An 18960-nucleotide genomic window follows, 5' to 3' on the forward strand; every position below is an offset into this window, starting at 1 on the left:
CCCCAACTCTTGTGAGGCCTGGATGTTAACTGATGGCCAAAGGCACCGACTGGACCCCTTTGTGACAACTTCGCTTTGGGTATCATTGGCAAGATCGTGTTAAATACCGACATTCTCAGGAGAGCAGGGATGGGAAGGGTCAGCTGTCTGATATGGGAACCGCAGTTGCCCTTTTACCGGAACCTGGCACACTTTCCCGGGCCTAGTCCAGCTCGGTGCATATGCCAAGAACCTTGTGGGCTGGTCCAGATGCTGGAGAGCGACTGCATGCATCGTGGAGGGGGGCAGTTGGAAGGATGCATGGAGAGACAGGGCATGGGCCTGGATGCTGGCCATCAGGAGGCCAGAGCAGTACAGGTCCAAGGTTTGTGCAGGGATATGCTGACCCGTGTATGCTCCCATGCCTGACCTGACCCGATCCTTGAGAATGTTAGTTTATCAGCTTTAACATTCAATATCTTGGTGATGTTTTTGATTAAATGTAGGTTTGCAAATCACTGTAGTTTTGTTTTAATGATAATTTAATTTATGATGAAATTGGACAAATTTGCCACTCCCTCGTGGTCGGAGATAGTTTGGTCGTCAATGAAATACATTTCCTTAGGTCTGACACTGGGAGGCATCATCTCTATATGTACTGACAGGACACCAGTCATTACAGTGTGCAAGTGGAAACAAGGCATGGCAGAATGTAACCGTCTACTAAAATGTAGTTAAATCTCCACCTAGAGTCTAAACTAGTCTCATTAGTAGCATCTTGTCATGAAAAAGAAAAATAACGTTGAACAATGCTGCCATTTTATGCATGTTTGTAGTAAGGATGGTATAGAGCAGAGGTAATCATCAATCAAAGTGGCAGTGCATTCATATCAAAGCTGATTTGTCATTAGCATGTAGGGTGTGCGATCAGACAGGAAGAATTATGCTTCAACTCTCCGCCAAGGCCTCACACACACGTTGTTACAAGATGAATGCTTTGAGGTGTCTGGTTGTCAGCCATGCTCTTTGTTGTTCATGCTGCTGGTTTTCTGGCAATCCTTTGGTGGGTTCCTTTGCTGAAGCTTTCTCCGCAGGGGCATTTAATTCTGAGCTACCAAAGGAGGACAGCCGGAAACTAAAAACACACACAAACATGCACATGCAGGTGGAAGTGGTGCCTCCGCCATGGGTCTCTTTCTCTTTTCAAAGTCCCTAAAAGGAAGAAAGGAGAGAGAAAAGAAAGTGTGTGTGTGTGTGTGTGTGTGTCTTTGTGTGTGTGATCCAAAACTAGACTTTTAGGAAAAGCCAACTTCTCCACTGCTCTGTCACAACCACACATGGACATACACAGACACAACCTTCTGTACCACCCAGAGGCGCTTTGTAAAATGTTTCAAACCTGCAATGCTCTGGTCATTCTGGTCTCTTAAACGTGTCTCTCTGTGTTTCTAGTTTATAATAGAAGACATGAAGCAGCAGCAGACCAACAAACACAACAACCTGCACCGTGAAGACCAGCACATCACAGTGGAGGAGCTGTGGAAGGGCTGGAAGACCTCTGAAGGTAAACAAAACAATGTGCCATAGTGACGTTTCAAGCCTTGATATGTGCATTTCTGCTTCACTATGAACGTCACAGAGGTCTAATGGTGAAAGTGACCCCCTCATCGTGCCTCAAAGGTAATAACAGAGGCAAGAACAGGATTAGCAGAGCTAGCGGGGAAGTGCAGGTGTGTGTCGGTGGAGCTCCCACAGTGTCATGCTTTCTCACACTTCTGCAAAGCTGTAATGCATTGTGAACTAATAGATGGGAACACCCAGATCACACTTTTGCAGAACTGATATGAATCGTTCAAGGTGCAATGATGGCTTCAGTAGAGTGCTGAACAATGCACTATGAAAATCTGCTTCATTATCACAAGATAATAAAGAATTTCTGCACGTTTTTTCAAGGCAGAGTTCGGCTCCCAAACATTTCTAATGCTTTTCTATGGAAGTCTTCAAATCAGATGTCTGAGTGCATTGTGTAAGAAGAAGAAATGTGATTGGCTCATGGCATTGGAGGCTGAGGTTTTGCAATAGGTTGATTTATTTGTTTACGACATACAAATAGTGTTCATCATTTATGATCACTCATAATACTATATTGATTGCCACAATCAAAAAGGATGTTCCTATTTCAAATTAAAAAGAAAACTGTGATTGACTAAGTAGTCTAAAGTCAATAAATACATTCTATAAATCAACTTCACAACCTGACAAACCACATAGACTTTCATATATCCATAGCATGGATATATTTTACATTCATCTGGGGAGGGCAGGACTTTTCAAAAAATTCTCGGAAGGTTTGTAGTGTTTACAACTGCTGAAAATTGTTAATGATTAGTTTAACCGTTTAACCATAAAAAGCACTAAGAGTATTCAGACAAATAAAAAAGCCCCACACAAGCTCAAGTCCATGTACCATTCACCAAGTCCATGATAGAAGGGGGATGCTGTTTTTTTTTTTTTTTTTTTTTTTTTTTTTTTGTGGTCCAACTTGTGGTCCACAAGTGCTTTCTACACGTTAGAGCACTCATACCCATTCAAACGCTGCTGCTAGTGGCTGTTATGTAAGTTATCATCAGCAGAATTATGCTGAAATTTGGCCTGATGTCAAAATCAGTCATGCATCTCAAAAATTGTGTTGAAGTCCTTCTGCATACCACACACTCAAGTGTCAAGTGCAAAAGCACAAATAGACTAAAGGAGTAACTTATCTTAAGTCATGTAGTGATAGATAATGACCCTCCCAACTCTTCACCCTTCATCAAACTTTGTTGTCTCTGGATGATCTGTTGTGACAGGAAAACCAGTTTTGTCACCCCTTCATAGATAACGGGAAAATAATCCAAGACTCAGAGAAAGTGACTGCAACTAACTTACTTCACTGGAAAACAAGTGAGATCTGGAGATGATAAATCACAATCTCAAGAAAACAACCATAAACTAGAAAAGCACTCAGAGAGCGCAGACCGCCATTAGCCCTATCTCCCAATAGTGAAGAATCCTTTAAAAACATTCCTGGATCCAGACGGTGATCCGGATCACTCCCAAAATGTAATTCGGCAATTACTCCCTCCCCGGTGGGGTGGAGACACAGTGAGGCAAAGCATTGGCTTCGCTACATGTGGAAGTCATGTCAGAGGGTGAATATTTCTCTATTCCTCCCAGTATTGTGAGTATTCTCGCTACAATTCACTGTCTTTCTCTCTGTTATGCTCCGACTTGTCTCCTCAACTGGGCATGCGTCTTTCAAACTTTATAAACTCCAAAATGTTGAATAAGTTACTCATGTCAGCCATCTCCTGGTGTAAAGTGGTAACAGCGCAGACCTCCCCCATTAGCCCTATCTCCCACTAGTACAGAATCCTTTAAAACATTCCTGGATCCAGACGGTGGTCCAGATCAGTCTCAAAATCTAATCAGTTCTTCCTTGTACTATTTCTAACATTTCCTGAAAATTTCATGAAAATCCGTCCATGACTTTTTGAGTTATGTTGCCAACAAATGAGGGAACAAAAAAACAAACGAACAAACCCATCTGATCACATAACCTCCTTGGTGGAGGTAATTACTTGTTGTCAAGGCATAATTGAGTATATCAGATATGTCGATGCATGTCCACTAAGGGCTTCCATACTCAGAGCTAAAAACTAAATAATGTCAGTTTGTTTTGCTTTTAAAAGCACAGGTGACACACTTTCTGGTACAAATACACTAAATCACATGTCACAGGTGTGGTAAAACATTCATTTGACAGGCTGATGTACCAGTCTGACAAGCCTGTTGGACAAACTTTGTCGGTGCCTCAAATGACTTCAAAACTTCCCGACAAATGGAGTGAACTTCTGCAAGTGTTTGGCACTTATAGACACACAGAAGGAAGTACACTGAGGGAATACCCACCCAAAAAAGGTTCTGTTTTCTATTTTCCATGACAAATGTAAATGTATATCATAAAGATAAAACAGAAACTCAAGGATGTAACTTTGACTATCATTTTCTGAAACTATTTCAATTATGAAGTTGCTGGAGGCAAGTTCTCTTCTTTCATGATTACTGACACAGTTATTGCCTGTAAATGACACTACACAGTTTGGTTTCAACCTTTTACTGTAATTAGCAAATCATTAAAAAGCTTTTTCCTTTTCATGTTTCCTCACTGATTTGAATTTCAAATATGGACAAGCTTTGACCCCCTCTGCTTTAAAAACACATCAGTCTTCAAACACACACCTTAATCTGTCACTGTCAGCTTTACATGTGTTTGTTTATGACTGTGAAAATGTGTGGAGCTAAGTGGTTTCAGAACAAGTTTGCAGTGTTTTTACAGGCTGAAAAAAGACATGCCATCATTTCAAGTACATATTTTAGGACTTAAAAGGTTTTTTTTCCTGTTTTTTTTTTTTTTGCAGTACATGTGACACGTGGAATCATACAATGCTTTTTAACTAGAGAATTGAATCCATTAAGCATTTAAATTCAAGTCTCATACATGCTTATGAGCTGGTTTTAGTGAAGTGGGGTTTTGCAGGATGCCTGCCAGTCACATAATAATACACTTATTTAGCCCCATTTCAAATGAGGAACTTGATTTTTGTAAATTTTCAAAACAAAAGCTTTTAAATGCTTTTTTGGGGGGGTCACTTTTTAAACCATGATTTGTTACAGGTCGAACATTTCTTTTAAGAGTAGTTCAAGGTTGTTAAAGATACAAGTGCCTCATCTATTAATAAAAGACAATAATAAACATAAATGTAACTTTTGATGCACTTGACTGAATATTATGAAAGCTTCTTTTTTTTCTGTTGTCCCTCGGAAGGTCACAACATGTAAGAATCCTGAAAAAAATCGAATGCAAGTTTTAACAGTGTAGCTTAATCTTTTATTATTTTATGGCTAAGATATAAAGCCAGGCATTTAGGTTGAATGAGATTTGATTTAATTACCTAAAACTATATTTTCCCCATATGTGGTTGTCAGGGATTCTTTCTATGTTATTTTGATGATTAGGTTAAATTCAGTCAGGTGCTTCAAAAAGGAATAAGTCCCAGCAAAAATCTTAAGCAAACCATCCTAATCAGTGGTTCTAAACTGAAGAACTGAAATATGTAGGTTTTTTTTTATTATAAGTAATGAATGTATGATAATGTATGACAGCATATCAGGGCCAATATGAAAGATAAATAAGAAAATCTCTTAATTTTTGAGCAAAAAAGGCAAAATATTTGGGGGAAAAAAACAAAAATTACAGGAAATCAAACTGTTGGATTTAGAAATTTTAAACTGATTATCTCAACTTATTGACTTAAGGAAAAAAGAATCCGTAAATTAATGATAATTTAATTAATGTACTTTTTCCATGTAGGTCCTGGGGACCTTAGCTTTTCTTAAGTAGGAGAGGCCCATAAAAGGTTGGGAGCTCCTGGTCTAAATGACACCAATGTGTTTCTGCACAAAAATGTGGTGGCTAAATATTTGTGCAGTTTAGACAATTTGCTGTTTTTGATAATCCAAAACAAAAAAGCACCCCACATTGGGTTCCTCTGACTTTATTTTTGCTGTGATATGGAAACATGTATAAAGTTGCTTGATTTTTACTTGTGTTGTATCAAAGTTTAAAATTCTGAAATCATGATATCCCCGCTTCCACAGTATAAACGACTCAACAGTCGTTTAATACAAATCTATACACTCACTGATCATTTTATTAGGTACACCTTTTCAACTGCACATCAACACAAGTATCTTATCAGCCATTTATACGGCAGCAAGCTCACACCAAGCCAAGTCTAGGTGGGTCATTTGTACAAGCGTGTACTAAAGATTATGTAACACGTGTTAAAGAGGCTATTTTGCATGGAAAGGAATATGGTGTGCCTTGAGAACTTGGCCTCATCTTAGGTGTTCCTTTGGCAAATAAAAAAAAGTGAAAACTACTGGTTTAAGTGACTTTGAACGTGCCATGGTTGTTGGTGGTCTGGCAGGCTTTTAAGTTGTTTTCGCCAAAGTCTGCCTCTATCATTTAAATGTTGCAGCAGTCACTGAGACTAATCAGACTAGACATCTTTTTTTCAATCTCTTATTGTCCCATGTTGGGTAGCCTGAGTGGACTGTAGCTTCAGTTTCCTGTTCTTACAGACAGGAGTGGTGTGGTCTTCTGCTGCTGGAGCTCATCTGCTTCAAAGTTGTGCTATTCTGTAACTGTCTCAATTATAACAAGAGGTTATATTAGCCTGATCATTATCTGACCTTGGTAATCAACAAGGCATTTTGGCCTGGAGAACTACTGCTCAACAGATATTTTCTGGTGCCTGTCTGGCACCAATAGTCACCTTTCTTCTCCATCCTGATATCCGGTTTGAACCTCAGCAGATTGTCTTGACCAGGTCTGCATGCATAAATGTTTTGATTGCTGCCATACTATTTTTTGTGTTAATGAGCAGTTCTCTGTTTAAAGGGTACTTTTGTTTTAAAACCTTGGAAACTTTTTTCCTTTAAAAAGCATTTGGGTGTGAAGATTTGCAACTAAGTTTGGCCTTTTTGCATGTAGCATTGACTTGTAAGTGGTGAGCAAGAAAGAGTTGTTCTCATATTTTTTACCACATATATGCTCTTTCATTTTTATTTATTTATTTATTTTTTACTGTAATAATGACCATTTTTGTTCTCTTCTCCTCCTCTTTCTCCTCATCTAGTCCACAACTGGACAGTGGACCACACGGTGCAGTGGCTGAAGGAGTCGGTGGAGCTGCCGCAGTACGAGAAGAATTTCCGAGACTTCAGGGTCACAGGAAACACTTTACCTCGGTTAGTGCATCTCACCTATACACTATCATCCTCTCTTCACATCTGTGCATTCACATAGCGCATCCCCTTTGTCTTATAAATGTTTAATACGACAACACTTCATTATTTTTGTTCTGCACTTTCACAGCAGATGTAATGGCCTCTAATCAAGACGTTCCTGGTTTTTATCGTCTTTCCTGAGCAGTGGAGTGTGTTTATGAGCAGTCAAACTATTATGGTCTGTGTTACAATACACAAAGGCAGCTTTAGGTTTCATTGCTCTGTTTGATGCTGCCCACTGCTGGCCATAAAAGGTAACACAGGTGGAAAAACATGCTTCAGAAACAGGTAGCTTCATTGCCTTAATGTGTCTCCATTGGCATCATACAAAAGCCTTATTCCCCCCTTATTTACTGCAGTGTACCCTGTGGTATAATTAATCACTATTTTTCAAGCGCAAAATATTCCCTGAATTCCCTCCTACAGTGCAGACAAGATGTTAATAAAACAGAACGAGTGACAACGTTACAGAAGGAGGGACACTTGTGGAATGTGACGCGCTGCAAACTGCATGTACGGCATGAGTGGACAGAGGGGCGGGGTGTATAGAGATGGGGTTGAACGGGGGGATTATTGAGGGGTCTCATGTTACCCTTCAGGTCTGATGAGCGCTGACTCATGAAATGATGTCACAGCGAAGGCAGTTATAGTTTCCCCAGGCTGCCATGTTGTCTGAGCCCTTTAAGATGGAGGTTAATTTAAAAACAAGAAGCCAAACCAGTTTCTCTTTGCATATTTGACCAACACTTGCTTGAAAATAAACTTAATTTTGATCACAGAGAAGATAATACTGTATATTGATTTAAGCTGCTGTATTAAAAATGTTTCTAAGAAATGTTAATGTTAAACTAATTTAATCACAGATTTTATCCACATTGGCATAAGACGATTTTGAGGGTACAAAAGAAAAAATATTTTCACTAAAATGTCTACATCAATTAAAAATGCCTATTTCTATGTGATAAATATGCTTAAAAATGCTAAAAAAAAACAAGCATGAATACTCTGCTGTAAACACTGAAAAGTCAATGCATACTTGACGTTAAATCTACCTCCTTCAATATACGTAGACTATGATGTTGTTTTTTTTTTTATATTTCAGAATAGCAGCAAATGAACCGTCATTTATGTCAATGCAGCTGAAGATACTAGATCAGCGACATAAACAAAAATTAAACCTAAAGGCACTAGACGCAGTGCTTTTTGGACCTCCACTACGTAAGTAATGCAGACATTTTACTCAGAAACACACTTTTTGCACATTCCTTTATTTCCATAGCCAGAAAACTAAGGAACCTTAAAGCTTTTCTCCCTCTGCAGGTCCACAGCATAACTGGATGAAAGACTTTGTCCTGATGGTCTCCATCGTCATCGGTGTCGGGGGCTGCTGGTTTGCCTACGTGCAGAACAAGTCCAGCAAGGTGCACATCTCTCAGATGATGAAGGACCTGGAGAGCCTGCAACATGCTGAGCAGAGCCTTCTAGACCTGCAGAGCCGGTACGATTCAGGAGATGAAACTTAGATTTTTACTTCCTGTGCTCTGATCTTATGACGATTACCCAGCGTATAGAAATCAAGACTATTCCAGACTCAGTTCTCCACATTATCTTTTCTCTCCTCTCCTTCCAGGCTGGAGAAGGCTCAGGAGGAGAACCGGACAGTGGCTGTAGAAAAGCAAAACCTGGAGGAAAAGATGAGGGACGAGATCAACGAGGCCAAAACAGAGGCTCACAGGCTCCGAGAACTGCGAGAAGGAGCTGAATGTGAACTCAGCCGCCTTAAATATGCAGAGGAGGAGCTTGTGCAGGTATGTTCCCCCATTGGCCTGCCACTTTATGATACGCTAATAATCAGTGGATGGATCATCAGTGAATACATTTTAACTCCTGTTAAAAAACCCAAACTGTGTAGGTACGAAAGGCTCTGAAGCGAGCGGAGAAGGAGATGCAGTCAGAGCGGTCGGTGCCTGAAGCTCTTCAGAAGTGGCTCCAGCTCACACATGAGGTGGAGGTTCAGTACTACAACATTAAGAAACAGAGCGCGGAGTTTCAACTCTGCGTCGCCAAAGAGGAGGTAAAATCATGACTTACTTACTTAACCTCCTCAGACCTTGGACTTTAGTTTGCATTTCTAGTTTCTTCCACTATTTTGGGATCAGTAAAACCAGATAGGTTTAAAAGCTCAGTCTTGTCTTTAAACAGGAATAAGTCACCATTGACCAAAAACTACGTTCACAAATTTTCTGAAGGTCGTGTTTCTGCAGGAAATACATCACTGGATTGGTTTTAGAGCAGATGTTTAGGTTGTTGGGGTTCTTCAGTGGGAGCTGTTTGGTGCATGTCTTCCCTCACTCTCTCTCTGCATTTTCTCTCTCTTCAGCTGTTCTATCAGAATCAAAGCAAAAAATCCCCAAAATAATCTCAGAATTCTCATCACTATGGGCGAAGCTAGACAGATATAAATAAACCACACCTTATTCTTACTGGCAGACTACCACAGATTACATTAGTTGACTGGTCAGTCTTTAATGTTTGCCAGTACTTTTAGCATCTGCACTGCCAAACTATTCCTGGGATGAAGCTCCTAGCGCATGCAGAGCTATTAAATATCAAATCATCTTCAGTATGTAGTGAGGTGTGCCCACACCTAGTTGTAGAAGCAAATTTTAATATTCCAACACTTTCTGTGTCACTTTAGTCAGCATGTCCTATGTATTGAAATACCTTTCTTACCAAATTGTTAATATTTATTTACACATATGTACTAACTTTCCGAAACACGGTCTTGTGCATACGTTAAGGGCATGTATGGCAGTAAGGATTCATCATAGGGCCCAATCTGTCATGGCCCAGAGCTGGAGAGGGGGGAGGAAGGGTGGCCAGACATGACTCATGTAGACATGTATGTGTGCGATTCAGCAGCCAAGGTCAAGCTTGATGACATTTATTTTGTCCGGGTCTTTTCACCCCTGGTGATGCTACCGGCCCAGGCAGAACCATAGGCCATGCTTACTCACCATATCCACCACTCATGCCACCTTAAAGGCACTTTAGTTTTCCAACAGATTATTTTCCCATGCTGCTGGTAATATGCAAGGACATCCGGAGCATGACTGGGGTTGGGTCAATCCTCCTTCCCGACTAATGGTGCCCTTAGGCATGCTTACTCGCTATAACACGCCTTAATTTAGCATCAATTTTTGGCCCAGACTTGCCTTAAAAGTTCTGCACAGTACCGTATTGCTGAGTTTGTATCTTTAATCTTGTCAAGCTTGAATTACTAACATTGCTTCTTTGTTGATAAATTGCCAGACATTATTCAAGCCAAGCTGTTAACAATTTATAGGTCATACTAAAGAACTTTCAGAGCAGTGACAACATCTTTTAAATGTTGGAATGACAAATTTTAAAGATAGTGAATGAGTGTCAACTCTGTTTTTTTTTATATCTCAGGCGGAGAAAATAAAAAAGAAAAGAAGTTCTGTGTTTGGAACTCTTCATGTAGCCCACAGTTCATCACTGGACGAGGTGGACCACAAGATACTAGAAGCAAAGTAAGGAAACAACTAAACCCACACATGTGTCCAGTGCTTTAGCAATAAGAAATATGCATGTGTGCACCTAGACATTGTCCTTGATGTTTCATGATAGGATATAAAGCAAGAGAGGTTCTCATGCCACATTGGAAACCAATATGGAAATCTTCTATTAGAAAAAATACGGCTCAAGTTTTGCTCAAAGGCTGTTGTTCTCATGTATATTCATATAGATACAAACTCTGTGAGTACTGCTGTTTGTGCACTTGTCCAGTTAAAACAGTCTCACAGATACTGAACTTGCTGTTGTACTTCCTAGAAATAAAACTTATTTTATACCGCTTCTGTAATTCAGTGTCTTACTTTAGCATCAGGAGTAGAATCACCACCGCGAATAAATTCATGTTTTCATTTTAGAAAAGCTCTGTCAGAAGTGACGGCATGCCTGAGGGAGCGGCTTCATCGCTGGCAGCAGATCGAGAAGCTTTGCAACTTTCCTGTAGTCAACAACTCGGGGTTGCCAAGCTTGACTGCAAGTCTTTATTCAGACCACAGCTGGGTGGTCATGCCACGGGTCTCGGTACCTCCATACCCCATCGCGGGGGGAGTGGATGATCTGGATGAGGACACGCCTCCCATCATTCCCCAGTTTACAAGTGAGTTAAGTTAGTTCTTGTCGAACATACAAATATTGAAAACATATGAAGAAAAACACTCATATTAGATACATCTGCTTCAGTGCGGCGGTTTTAAAACCTCTATTTGAGATTAAAATGGCATCATCTGCGTACACTGTAATCATTCATAATACAACAACAGACCTTGTTAATGAAAAAGTATTTGTAATGGTTGGTTCAGATTGTTTTTTTTTTGGTAGTTTTCACACATTGTTTTCTTCAATTAGCATACAGAACTACCAAACCAACAAACATGAACATGGAAGCAAAGCCTTACATCTTTTAGACTGAAACAAAGGGGAAATATATGCATCCAGATAATGGTGCAAATAACTGATGCATTTTCATTTCCTTCTATCCCACAGCAGCCACCTTGATCCGGCCCCCGCTCACCCGCAACAGCAGCCTGTGCCGTTCTCGCCGGAGCCTGCTCAGCCCACAGTCTTCACTCATGTCCCCAGACCCTGACCTGCTCTCCATGGCCAGCTCTTCCCTCTCCTATCGCCCCGAGGCCGACGACGAACATGTCATGTTCAGCTCGGATAGGAGGGGGTATGTAGCGGTGGCCGGAACGCCGCGGAATGGTTTTACAGTTTGGACTCACAGGTGTTTTATCCAAAAATTCACACTGATGATTTCACCTTGGGGGTTAAGTGGTGCCTTCTGGTGGGTGACAGATGCATGTATTTACCTTCATGTGGTGCGAGAGTGTTAGTTAATAAACGACTTAATAAACAAGCAAGATTATCCCAAGCATTCTTCGATATTATAACCTAGAAAAACCGAACATAAAATATAATTACTGTCAGGCTTTGGTAGTCACTTTATTACCACAATTTCCCCCAAATGTGCTCATTAACTGTGGTTAATTTCGAGTGAAATGCTTGACAAATGGTGGCAAATAAAACCAAAAGTAGTCTACAGTGCAGAGTATGTCATTTTGGTGAATTAAGCAGCTCAGAGGCCACTGAGGGAAGTTTTCATTGTAATGAGAAAAAAAAACCCTTATAAATTAAAGCCCAAGCTGCTTGGTGTAGTTAATGTTTTCTATTTAAAAACATTGCTTGAAGCCATTAATATTACACAGTGCAATCTGAACAGTTTCCTGATTTGGGTTAAACCATTGTTTGTCAGTTAGCTGATTTACATGATTGGTTTTGGCCCTTTGTTGACAACCAGCCTCCACCCACATACCCACTGCCCCCCGTGCACTATCTACAGACCACAAGTAAGCTCTTGAATTCTCCATTTATATCAGATTAATTTGCTATATATTAAAACAACAAACATGTTTCAGAAGATTCAGGCTCTGCCTTCCTTTGCTACTGGCTCCTTTCCATTTGAAACAACTGAAAATATTCTGCAATTGTACTTATTTTCATTATAATCAAATTGTTTTAACCCATTTTAAAATGTAGCCTCAGTGAAAAAATAACAAAGATAAAGCAGAGTGTATAGGGATAACTCCAAATCTCTTAAAACTTGTTACAACAATATAAACTATAACAAATGTCTAATGCTGGTGATGTTAGCTAACATTTGCTACCCTCCTGTGGTGCATCAACAAAGTGACTGCTTCGTAAAAAGAGATAAACAAGATGTGTATGTAATTGTAATTCGCCTTACTTGCCCAGCATTAACATTAACACAAAGTCAAACTGTGACTCAGTGGTTAACTTCACTCAAGTTGCAAATTAGTCTCACATCGAAAACAATAGTAAGCCAATAGGAACATGAGCAATCAGCATCTAAACACAACTAAGAAATATAGATACATCTATAATACTTCTAAATTCCTTTCCCAGGGACATTAATGAGAGTCAAATCCTCTTGATTATGTCTTTAAAATGCTTGCATTAGTGTGTAATGTTGACTTTGGAATTTAGAAGTATGTCTTACAAGTAGCCACATAGTCAGGTGTAAAAGATACACAACAGCCACTGGCCTATGTTGTGAAATAAATATCCTAAAAGTATTTTCTTGGAAAAAAAATTCAGCACATTATTTATAAAGAAAGCTCATTTCCTTTGTTTGTGCTTGAGTTGTGACTTTGCTTTTTCTCCTTTCTTCTCAGGGATTCAATTCAGGATGGCAGCTCTGACACTGACTCCCTCAGCTCCTCCATGGGCCGAAAGCAGCTACACAACACGGATGCCCCGTACCGTAAGATTTCCCGTGAGGAGCTGCTGCTGTTAAGCCAAACCTCTGAGCCTCCCGCCTCCACACCTGCCAGCTCCACCCACACCAGCAGCAGCAGCAGCAGCAGTCTCAGGGACTCCACGCCTCCTCCTCTGCCTCCCACCCCTGCCACCACGCCTTCCGGCCCACCATCCACCTCCCCTTCCCCAGCACTGGAGCATCACCCGTTTGCACACAGAGGCTCTCCCGACCTCACCCGCATAATCCCCGAGTCCCAGAGCGCCACCTTCTCGCAGGGGAGCGCCACCTCTCCAACAGGCAAAGGCGTGTACAACGGCATCCTGGAGAAGTCGTACAGCTTCGGCCAGCTTCCCGCCAGCATGCTCCCCAACGTGGGGCGCTACCCGTCCCTCACCTCCCTGGACTCGGAGGGCCGGAGCTTAGGAAGGGAGCACAAGCTCCAGAGCACCTCCTCCCAGGACTCCAGCGACAATGGAGAGAAAATCAAGCGCTCCTCATCCAAAATCAAAAGCTTATTTAAGAAGAAGAAATAAAAACTTGCAGAGTGAGATAATTTGAGAGAAATATAATAAGGAGAGTTGTTTTAGCCCTTATACTAAAAAATGGACATCATTGTAAGCTAAAACACTTCATTTTCTCTCTTAATTTTTTTTTTTTTTGTCGTCAAAGATGGAATGTAGCTCAGTCTTGGGTGCCTTTTAAAAAACACCTCAGACTGGTAGCCTTATTTTTCAATAATGCCTTTTTATTTAGTTCACTCATAGCCTCACAGGGAAGCCTGCAAAAAGGTCAAGGAAAATGTCAATGAAAGGTCAAAGGTCATGATAGTTGTCATCCAGACTGCAAAAAAACGAACACATGACCTCCTCACTGTCTTCTGTCTGTTTTGGTTTGAAAAAAAAGCCACTATGTGTAGGTTCTAAAGGTGCAGTCCATATATTTATTCTGAAGCACACAGATGAAAGTCTGCTCTTCCTACTGAAGGTATTCAATCACATCTTCAGTTGTGACAGCAGCAAAACAAATACTGCTTCCTAAACTACTTCTCCCTGCTCATATTGTGGATTGCATCTCACAAAGTCAAAACTACTTGATGAACTTCCTCTGAAACAAAAAGAAAATCCTGCTAAAAGTTTGTTGCACTACTGCTTTCCTGGTATTTCCGGAAAGAGCCGCTGCTGGCGGAGTACATATTAAATAAAGATATAGAGATGAGAGGTATACATGGGCAGCAGCAGTGAAGACGCAGCACAGAAAACTAGAGCCAAAAATGATCTGATGATGCATCTTCACTGTTACTACTTATAGATGTCTCGATATATATAAATATATATATATGTATACTTTGTTTTCACATTATAGATGTTTTGAAATAGATTTATATTGGTGGGGGCTCCTATGAACTGATATTTACTGAAGAAAGTTTATTGAATATGCAGATTTAACCCCACTGTACTGTCCCTTATTACTTGATAATGTGTGTTAGCTGTAGCCATAAAAACATCCCATTTCCTTTTTCGTCTTAAACAACCTGAGTGTTTTTTATCACTACCACATTATGTTCACACTCAGTACATTTACATGCACAGTTACCGTAAAATCTGGACTACAAGTTCCCTGGTACATAACCTGAAGTCTGTTAATTAGAATTTCCCAAAGGAGAAAAGTCCACAACATGCAGATGTATTTCCCTTTTTGTACCCTCTGTTTTCATTGTATGAAGCATCCACATCTACTAGCTACAATACGGTAGTTAAGCTCTCGGCCTGCACAGCTCTGCCCTTCTCTGCCTGTCACTTGTTGTCTTTACTGAGAGTGTTATCAGTCAAACAGGTGCTCCACAAGGTTAATTTACTAAATGGTATACTCCCTGTTTTCTTTACATGCTTATTTATGAGCTAGTGGGGGAGAAAAGTGGTTAAAAAGTGCCACAAACTGGTGGTCCGGTCTTGTTATCTATGATGAGGAGTTGTGTTGAGCATCATGCATTGTCTTACAGTTGCAGTTGCTATATAAGGAAGTGCTAAATAAGCTGCAGTAGGTATTCAAAGTGCAGCTCATACACCAGATTTTACGGTTAGTTGAGAACACACAAACAACTTTACAGTTCTGTAAATATAGCACATACTCTATGCTTTACATTTGGTACAACTACCATACAAGCTGCCCATGTAGTTTATGGTAATATCCAAGGGCAGACAACAGTACAACTTTTGCTATGCTTAGCATTTATGCTGTTTACCATCCAGGTCAAAGCTCAGTGTAGACACTGAAGAGTAGAGCTTAGATTGGGCCTGAAAAAGTCCAGACAAACCCTACCTAAGCCTGTGCACAAATGCTCTAGTACTGGCATTTTCCATCCTGTCCCATTAACTTTATCTATAGAATAAGCTCAGTTCAAGCCTGGCATTTATATAAGTTTGCTGTTAAACTACACTCTATGTTGACTCAATAACAGAAAAAATCTGTTTAGATGAGCATGTATGCTATAATACAGCAAACAGCCTTAAAAACATGGACCTATTCTCTATATTCTATCAAATAATTAAATATGTTCAGGAAAGAAAATACTCTGTTGAGCATGCGTGGAACGCTTAGCTAAGACTTAACTGACCCCAGTTACGTTACTTGGTGTGTTTGTCTGACTTTGAGACTTTATTTTATCTTCTCTTTTGGACTCAGTTTTTTACATGTATTTTGAAGGTCCAGTTGTGGTCAGACCTACACAATAATTTGACTCTTTTTTTTACTGCATGTAAATGTACTGACTGTGCAAATTCTTCTTGTGCCATATTGACGCCAGATTTAAGTGTAGAAAGTCTGAAAAAGTTGCAGGAACCTTTATTTTTTTAGCAGCTCTCCTCTATGCCGATGATGTGATCTCTTTCATTATAGTTTCCAGAATTTCGGAAAACGCTAAAGAGAAGGAGCTTTCTGATCCAGATCTGACTGAAGATTCTTCACCCTCCCTTACTCCCACATTAAGCTCGAGTGGACCCATGCAATACGGCCCTTGTTCCTCTTCCTCACCTTTGGGTTTGCACCGAGCGCACTGATGTCAAGACTCCTGCTTCACACTGTGATATCTGCCTTCTACCCCCATCATTTGTCACTGCAACGCAAAAATGTCATGTATGACAGAAATCACAAAAAGAATCCAGTAGTCTCGATTTTTAATATGAATATAAACATTTAAGGAGGTTGTGGCAATACAGCACACAGTGAAGGAAATAGAAGACAGAACTGTAAGACGAGGAGAAAATGAATGTTTACGAGACATTAGGGGTTTTTTGAAGACATTTTGTGCGTGAATATTTGTATACTGTAGAAGAATTAATAAAAAAAATTGAGGCATTGGACAAGTTTTGAAGTCGTATTTGCTGGAATGTTTCCTGCTTTCTTTGGTTTGTGAACTGCATTTATAGATATTTCATCAAAATGTTCTTTACATACAGCTGAGCTCTGACTCATCTCTTTCAGAAACAGTGCAGACCTTCTGCTTGGAGCACATCCGTCTCACTGCAGAGCACAGAAGTGTGGAGAAAGGCATCATTCTGACGCCCCATTTGTCTTCAGAGCAGGGAAAAGCGTGATGCACAGAAGAAAAGCATGCATGATTGCTTTATCAATATAAAGTGAACGTGATGAAAGTTTTGTTGATGGCTCATCAATTCGGCACACTGGGAGAGGAGCGAGGACGTCTGCCTGTGATGAATGTGTTGTTTGGGCTCTACTGTACACAGCAACAAATCCCAGTCTCTCATAGGGGGCCCATCTTACAGTTGCAGTTTCTGTCATAGCCACATGGTGTCAGCAAAGCATCAGAGGAAACAGGCACAGCAGCCGCAGAGAAACCTCCAGAGCCAGAGGATCTCTGGTGGATCTCGCTTTGTTTTCCAAGTACAGTATAAAAAATAATGTTTATGTTTATTCATGCTTTTTCAAGGGTTATCTTCAGAAAGAGCAAAGGTGCAGAGCTACTTTTATCAGAACCAGATTTCACCAATGATTCATGTGCCATGTGTGCACACTAATGTTTAAGATGTGGCTCTTTTTAAAGGTTATGTAACCACTGCTCCGACTATGACAAGTTTATAGAAGTGCATTTATAATACACCTGGCTTTAATTGGAGACTGATGGTGAGCATGCACATGGATTATTCTTGTCTGTGACGTGTGCATGTTACCTCACACAGCAGATAGTCGTTTATTATCATTGCATTGTAAAAATGTAACAATATTACATATGGCAGTCTCCTCTGTAGCAGCAATCACAGTGATCCAAGCGGTGGTTAGAAGATAGATAATAGACTGTTTCATAGAGGTGCTGGAATCACAACTTTTTATTTCTACAATTCTGAACTGATTCAAAATCTCTAAAAATCTAAATATTTTCCAAACACTATTATTTAATCTCAAATAAATTTTTAGCAGCAGCCAGTCTGAGCACAGCAAGCCTACTGTTGGTATTTTCCTCTGTGCATCCTCCCCACCTTGGTGTACACATGCAGGTGTGAGGCTCATTAGCTGTGTTTTTAGCATAAGCAGTGTTGGTAACGTATTCATGGCTGTGGCTAACACTCAGTCTGTCCTGTTTTCCCTAATGAAAAGTGTTAAGATGTGCTATGAGTTCTACAAACCCTGGGTTAGAGGAAGGCTTACCCTACATGCATGCCAAATCTGCATTTCCATCAGGTGGTCCAGTTAGTGAGTACTGTTTGGTATTGGTATGACACTCGTACCCTCACTTTGAGGGTGGACTGTAGATGGTATGAAACGTCACAGGTGTGGTGAGTCTCTGCCGCTGAGTGGCAGAAAGCACGAGCCGGTGACAGGAATCAGTAGGGAGTGAGAAGAAAATTGGCTTTATTTCAGCTGAAACTAAGAACATCGTTGTGTTTTCAACACCATCATCACAGATCCTCAGTTGAATCAGTATGTTAATAGAAATAATCAAGAAACAAGATGAAACTGGGCTTTAGCTACCACAGGCATTCAGTTAGGAATGAACAAGCTAAACTCCACCTCCCTCCCCTTTGTCTTACCTTAAAAGGAAATTAAGACCTTAAATTTCAGCAGATCAGCAATGTGGTAAAAAAATATCAAAGTTGCCAAGGCATATCATGACAACTGATTATGTTTCATAGCTGTACTTACAGTCCAAGGAGGTCTGATTAACACGGCCAAATTTACACGAGAAAGACCACAAACTAAGTCCACTGATATTTCTTCTAAAAATATTGAAATGTGGACTCATCAGACCACAGCACACTATTCTACTTCAGTCCATCACAGCTTTTGGAGCATGTTGCAGGCATCAAATTCAGTGTTCCAACTTTTTTAGGACTGGGCTGCGTAAATCCCCTTGTACATGTGAACTTTGTTCATACACTTACATTTTTCCTTCACTTGCGTAGCAGAACTATTTTTGAGTATTAATCTGCTTTGAGGTTGAACTGCTCACTACTAATATGATGTGTTTCTAAAAGCAGCACATTGAAGACAGCATCCAGCTGCTCCTCTGTCCCACATTCTCTTCCATCTCTCTTTCCTCACAGGGGTAGGCTGCAGGTTGGGGACACGTCATGGGTATTTATGGCCCCTGGAATGGCACTGCAGTGTAGTAATTGGCCCCACAATGGTGCTAATGCTCAGAAAGAAGAACAGAAAGTGATGCAAGAAGATAGCAGATCGTCTCCTTAATGACTGCTGCT

The 18960-nt window shown here is 40.4% G+C and overlaps 1 protein-coding gene across 3 annotated transcripts in view; it reads left to right on the forward strand.

Annotated features, from left to right (window-relative positions):
- The window catches only part of stim2b (stromal interaction molecule 2b), a 73667-nt gene extending 57062 nt beyond the window's left edge, over positions 1–16605 (forward strand). For 2 of the 3 annotated variants that reach the window (XM_041779316.1, XM_041779318.1), the window contains exons 3-12: positions 1432–1543; positions 6723–6834; positions 7976–8091; positions 8194–8371; positions 8504–8681; positions 8786–8947; positions 10327–10427; positions 10827–11065; positions 11452–11692; positions 13161–16605. In XM_041779316.1, the coding sequence (XP_041635250.1) occupies positions 1432–1543; positions 6723–6834; positions 7976–8091; positions 8194–8371; positions 8504–8681; positions 8786–8947; positions 10327–10427; positions 10827–11065; positions 11452–11692; positions 13161–13779 (2058 nt within the window). In that variant the 3' untranslated portion in view covers positions 13780–16605. The remainder of the gene's footprint in view (positions 1–1431; positions 1544–6722; positions 6835–7975; positions 8092–8193; positions 8372–8503; positions 8682–8785; positions 8948–10326; positions 10428–10826; positions 11066–11451; positions 11693–13160) is intronic. The other variant, XM_041779317.1, reaches the window with a different exon arrangement.
- Positions 16606–18960: the final 2355 nt, after the last annotated feature.

Source organism: Cheilinus undulatus, linkage group 22 (assembly GCF_018320785.1).
Source record: "Cheilinus undulatus linkage group 22, ASM1832078v1, whole genome shotgun sequence".
Classification (NCBI taxonomy): domain Eukaryota; kingdom Metazoa; phylum Chordata; class Actinopteri; order Labriformes; family Labridae; genus Cheilinus; species Cheilinus undulatus.